Source organism: Papaver somniferum, chromosome 4 (genome assembly GCF_003573695.1).
Source record: "Papaver somniferum cultivar HN1 chromosome 4, ASM357369v1, whole genome shotgun sequence".
Classification (NCBI taxonomy): domain Eukaryota; kingdom Viridiplantae; phylum Streptophyta; class Magnoliopsida; order Ranunculales; family Papaveraceae; genus Papaver; species Papaver somniferum.
In genome coordinates, this window is record NC_039361.1 from 79,763,116 (window position 1) to 79,769,162 (window position 6,047).

At 33.8% G+C, this 6,047-nt stretch overlaps 1 protein-coding gene across 1 annotated transcript; it reads left to right on the forward strand.

Moving 5' to 3' along the window:
- Nucleotides 1–585: 585 nt before the first annotated feature.
- On the forward strand, nt 586–3,353 carry LOC113275989 (homeobox-leucine zipper protein ATHB-13-like). The gene is made up of 3 exons (XM_026525584.1): nt 586–929; nt 1,041–1,420; nt 2,047–3,353. Exons 1-3 carry the CDS (start codon nt 800–802, stop codon nt 2,407–2,409), a joined length of 873 nt encoding a protein of 290 aa, XP_026381369.1. The 5' UTR covers nt 586–799; the 3' UTR covers nt 2,410–3,353.
- Nucleotides 3,354–6,047: the final 2,694 nt, after the last annotated feature.

Sequence of the window (6,047 nt, forward strand, 5' to 3'; positions counted from 1 at the left end):
AATAAGAAAAAAAAGAAAAGAAAAACAAATTACTTAGTTTATTCAACTGTCAGTAGAACAAAAATTGAGTGACGTATCACTATCTGTCGTGACTAACATGGGTGGACAAATATTAGATGAAGACATGAAAAATAGAAAACCCCACTTTCAAATTTTAATATTCCCTCCGTTTTTTTTAATAGGCCAGTTTTGTTTTTAGCGAAATTTAAGGAAATTAAGAGAACTAATCATTGAAAGTGGTCCTCATGACACTTGTCAATAAAAGAAGTGAACTGAAATGGTCCCCATGACACTTGTTAGCAAAAGAAGTAAAGTGAAGTGGTCCACATGACACTTGTCATCAAAAGAAGTTAGAAAAGTGGTCCCAAAAAATTAAAATAACATTTGACTTTCCCAATTAAGAAACTCGCCTATTTTTTTGAAACTTTTATTTATGGAAACTGGCCTATTAAAAAAGAACGGAGGGAGTATTATAATTAGTGTAGAAAATATACGGTATCAAAAAAAAAAAAAAAAAAAAAAAAAAAAAACTATATATATAAGCTATATTCATCTACAACACATATTTCTGATTTTAACACTCAATTTATTTATTTTCCTTTTTTTTCTGACCTTTTTCTGCCAATCAATAAAAGTTAGACTTTTTATTACATTTTTTGCAGATTTTCTTCTTCTAAATTTTTTTTCTCTGTGCATTCATCACCATGACAGTGATGATAATGATCAGGTTATCATCAGTGCCTTTAAGACTTTCATGATGAGGAGAACTTAATCCATACTATTTTTTCAGTGTAATGATATGGATTTCTTCCCTGCCAATTTCATGTTACAGCAGCAACAACAACAGCAACAGAATAATGAAGAAGATCATCACCAACATCACTCTATCAATCCAATGCTCAACTCTTGCAATCCTCAAGACTTCCATGGTAAGAAACTCTACTACCACTATACATATTTCTTTGTTTTGTTCTCTTATGACTAGCTATGTATATAGCTTATATATGTGATAACATTGTTGGTGCAAATATATATTTCAGGTGTTGCATCACTACTAGGGAAGAGATCAATGTCATTCTCTGGAGTAGAGCTAATGCGTGAAGAAATGAATGGAGACGAGGAGTTATCGGATGATGGATCACAAGCCGGAGAAAGAAAAAGAAGATTAAATATGGAACAAGTAAGAACACTAGAGAAGAATTTTGAGTTGGGTAATAAACTTGAACCTGAAAGGAAGTTGCAGTTAGCTAGAGCTTTAAATCTTCAACCAAGACAAATAGCTATATGGTTTCAAAACAGAAGAGCAAGGTGGAAAACAAAGCAATTAGAAAAAGATTATGATGTTTTAAAAAGACAGTTCGAAGCTGTTAAAGCTGATAATGAATCACTTCAAGCTCAAAACAAGAAACTTCATGCTGAGGTAATTAACGATACTAGCTTAGCTAGCTCATTTCAATTCTATCTCGTCGATCAGTAATATTATTCTTGCATTATTAATTCTACCTACAGAACTATAGATCTTATAAATCAGCATTATTCCTTTGTTTTTATTAACCTCGATTACTCAACTTAATCCTCCACGAGGGTGGCTCCTGAAACACTCGCCTTTAGGATATTCCTAAGTAGTAAGCTATGAAGGTGGAACAAGCAGATGACAGAATAACTTGAAAATTCAGATCTTTTTCTATCTTTTTGTCACGAGTCTTTTCTCTTGGGGAGGAGCATTTTATACGACAGTTTACTGGATCATGTTAATTTCATAATGAAATGAGATTTGATTTGATCTTTTTGGATTATTGACTTTTTAAGTGAATCATGAGAAACAATCCTACAACTTTCTTTTTTCTGAAGCATAATCCTACAACTATTATAGATTGAACAAAAATGTTAGTACATTATATTTTTCATAAGAACACTGCTTATTTTTTCTTACTCTTGTGGTGATTGGACAACCTTTAGTATTCATTTTATAAATATTTAATATATTTAATCATTATGGGAGTAGTCTATTCAGTTAAAAATCTGTTAAATTTAATGCATTTGCAGATACTGGCTCTGAAATCAAGAGAGCAACCAACAGAATTAATCAATCTCAATAAAGAAACTGAAGGATCGTCTAGTAATAGAAGTGATAATAGTTCTGATCTCAACTTAGACATCTCAAGAACATCAGCCATTGATAGTCCAAATCCAACTAGTAGACCTTTCTTCCCAACATCAGTAAGGCCTACTACCATGGTTCAACTACTCCAAAGCTCATCAGTTAAATCAGAATACCAATGTCCAAGCAGGATTGTCGAGCATCACCAGACGGTTCAAGACGAAGGGTTTTCCAATATGTTTTGTAGTATCGATGATCAACCCGCCTTTTGGCCGTGGGCAGCACCGGAACATCAACAATTTCACTGAGTTGGATGAATGAACAAACCCCGACATTCAAAAATATCGTCCGAGTCCCCGCGTAATTGGACATCTGTTTAAGGGTATTCAACTGCAATATTGAAACTGATCATGCTCATGGTTGTTGCAAATTGGTGTACAAAAGAGTTTTTAAGTACTGTTGTCATGTTAAGTTTTTGTTGAGCATATATCAGTTTGGAGGAACTAAGAGCTGCTGCTGCTGCTACTACTTTTGTGTGTCTGTGGATCAAAACACAGAATCTAAGAATAGAGAAATTCTATTTAATTATATATTTGGTTGGAGAAAGGAATCAGTTAAGCTCTAAAACTAGGTTGGTCATGAAGCTTTTTTCATAAGGTCTACTACTTAGTAATGGACCATGTCTTTAAAATGTGTTTTTTGTTTTTACTTTTTGGTGGAGGTTCTTTCTTTTTACTTTGCTTTGTTTTTAAGATTTGTGTACTTGAGGAAAGGGGGTTATCATTTGTTTAGAAGAAGAAGAAAAAAGTTTAAACTGTTAAAAAAAAAAAAAGTGTGAAAGAAAACAATCAACAAAATCTACTGAAAGTTCTCTCAAAGTTAATGAAAGAAAAGAAGATTGAGACATGAGAGAAAAGAGAGAAAGGAATCTAAACACACACTTCAAGAAGTTAGAAAGAAGACAAACAGAAAAGGAGGAGAAGCAAACAAAAACAGGGTCGGAAATTGGGTTAATTCTTGTGAAAGAGACCCCCCATTGCAGCTGAGCTGACAAATGAAGAAGAAGAAGAACAAGGCCATTCAAGCTAAGCTAGCTACCAATCTCTCTCTCTCTCTCTGTACAACTTGATGGAGCCGAGCTGAATACATGTGACCCATTATACTTTGTCACCTTCTGTGGTATGTCTGTTTACTATGTGTTAGACCACAATACTTGTCATTACTATTTTTATCTGTACTGCTAGTTTTATCATTTTCGGAGCTATTGAATGTTTTTGGATCAATCCTATTAAAGGGGTGGCGGATTTTATTGGAGGGGCGACAGTGAATAAAGCAAAAAGGGTTATTACATGGTAATTCGAAATGCCCCTTATAAAAAAAACTGAAAATGATTAATTAATCCTTACATAGTTTAGTGTTGATAATCAAATTTCACTTATATTAGTTCTAAAACAAATCAAAATCAGATTTTTAGAGTTAAAAAAAAAATTTGGAGGAGAAGAAAAAAAAACTTTTGTGATATTTGTGAAACCCTAGATTTTAATTCACTCAACCAAAATGAGTGATTCCAGTGATAAATTTGAGATGGGTGAATCTCTAAATTAGTTCCCATTAGCTTTTTGTCGCTCAAAATTATCTAAAGTACGTAAAAAAATCGAAACTTTTAAAATTTCAGAAGAACTTACTGTTGGAATTTAGCTCGTTACCAACCTTAACTCTCAGTTACGGTTCCAAAAGTATCGAATACCAATCGTAACTGGTTCAATTTGGGGAAAACCCAATCGTAGTACCAGTTACGGTTGGTAGAATGACAACATATAGCAACCGTAACAAATTACGGTTGGTAACTAATGAATCGAGATCAACCGTAACTAACCTACAGTTGGTAAGGTTATTTGAGTTACAAGTCGTAACTTAAATATGATTGATAACAGTGATGCAATTACAAATCGTAAAAAGAAAATGAAACATCCAGGACAACTTACGGTTCGTAACTTAAGTAACGAGACCAACCGTAAATAATTTACGGTTGCAAAAAAAATTCGTAACTGAACATTTTATCTCAAAATCAAGAACTTACGGTTGGTATTTGAGTTAAATGAACCGTAACATCAACCAAATCTATAGTTACGGTTCCAATTGGAGTTATTACCAACCGTAACTCACATGCAACACAGAAATTTCAATTTTAGTTTTGATCTAAAACCCTAATTTTTGATACAAAACTAACTTAAATCAAACACAATAAACTAAACCCTAACTGGGTCTTTTCGAAATATAGTTTTCAATCAACGATTATCAATTTTTCAAATCGCTGATTAATCGAGGACGATGAAATTTCAATTTTAATGGAGGAGGAGAAGAGAAGAGATGATGAAAAAATCATAAAAGTTTCTTGATTTTTCTGATTCCATTAGGTTAAAAATTGGAGAGGGTAATCTAGTCAATTTACACCCCCTATAAGATACCCCTAACCAACAAGAGGGACATTACTATCACACTTGCCGCCCTCTAATGGAACATGCTGCCCCTATAACAGGGTTGTTTTAGATATCATATCCGGAATCTCAATTCATTCGTAACGAATAATTTATGATGCTATTCGTTCCTAAGGAATGCGATGCGGTAAACTGTACCATGATCTATTGCAACAGACTTCTTTACTTACTTCCAATTATTGGAGGGTTAAGTCCCGGTAAATCTGCTCGGTTTTAAAATGGGATTAAGGCTGAAATTTGGTTTAGATTAAGAACGAAATATAAGAATGATAATATTATAAACAAAAACACCGGTTTAAACAAAGGAAACCAATGGGTAGTGGCCACATGATCCCATGTTCAACATACCTGCTATGGAAAACTAACATCTGAAAGCATATATGGAAGAAGAAGTAGATGACAAGCTGTACTGATCACTAAATCTGCACAAAATGAACAAATAATAAAAATGAAGCTGTAATTGGATAAACTGATGAGTCGTCCGGTCGAGGAAAAAAGATGGTTTTAGCTTAACATGACTTTGAACTACTGCACCCTCCCCGTGACTCAAATTTGAAATGGACTAGGACCAAATCTGGTGTTTGGTACCAAATTGAGAGCCAATTGATTCCTAATTTTGTCAAACAAAAATCTGGTGCATTGGTTAGGCATGCAAAAATGACCAAATGTAGTCTTGTCAGTTATCTGAATAACAAACTAAGCGTTGCAAACAAAACAATCCTATTAGAGTGGCGGCATGTTCCATTAAAAGAGCGGCAAGTGTGATAACAATGTCCCTCTAGTTGGTTAGGAGATGTCCTATAGGGGTGTAAATTGAGTAGATTATCCTTTCATTTTAAATGGACTAATTAACCTAATGGAATCAGATCTCTTCTCTTCTCCTCCTCCATTAAAATTGTTGATTGAAATCTATATTTCGAAAAACCCAGTTAGGGTTTAGTTTATTGTGTGTGATTTAAGTTAGTTTTGTATCAAAAATTAGGGTTTTGGATCAAAATTGAAATTGAAATTTCTGTGTTGCATGTGAGTTACGGTTGGTAATAACTCCAGTTGGAACCGTAACTATAGATTTGGTTGATGTTACGGTTCATTTAACTCAAATACCAATCGTAAGTTCTTGATTTTGAGATAAAATGTTCGGTTACGATTTTTTTTTGCAACCGTAAATTGCTTACGGTTGGTTTCGTTACTTAAGTTACGAACCGTAATTTGTCCTGGATGTTTCATTTTCTTTTTACGGTTTATAATTGCATCACTGTTATCAACCGTATTTGAGTTACGACTTGTAACTCAAATAACCTTACCAACCGTAGGTTAGTTACGGTTAATCCCGATTCATTAGTTACCAACCGTAATTTGTTACGGTTGCTATATGTTGTCACTCTACCAACCATAACTGGTATTACGATTGGGTTTTCCCCAAGTTGAACCAGTTACGGTTGGTATTC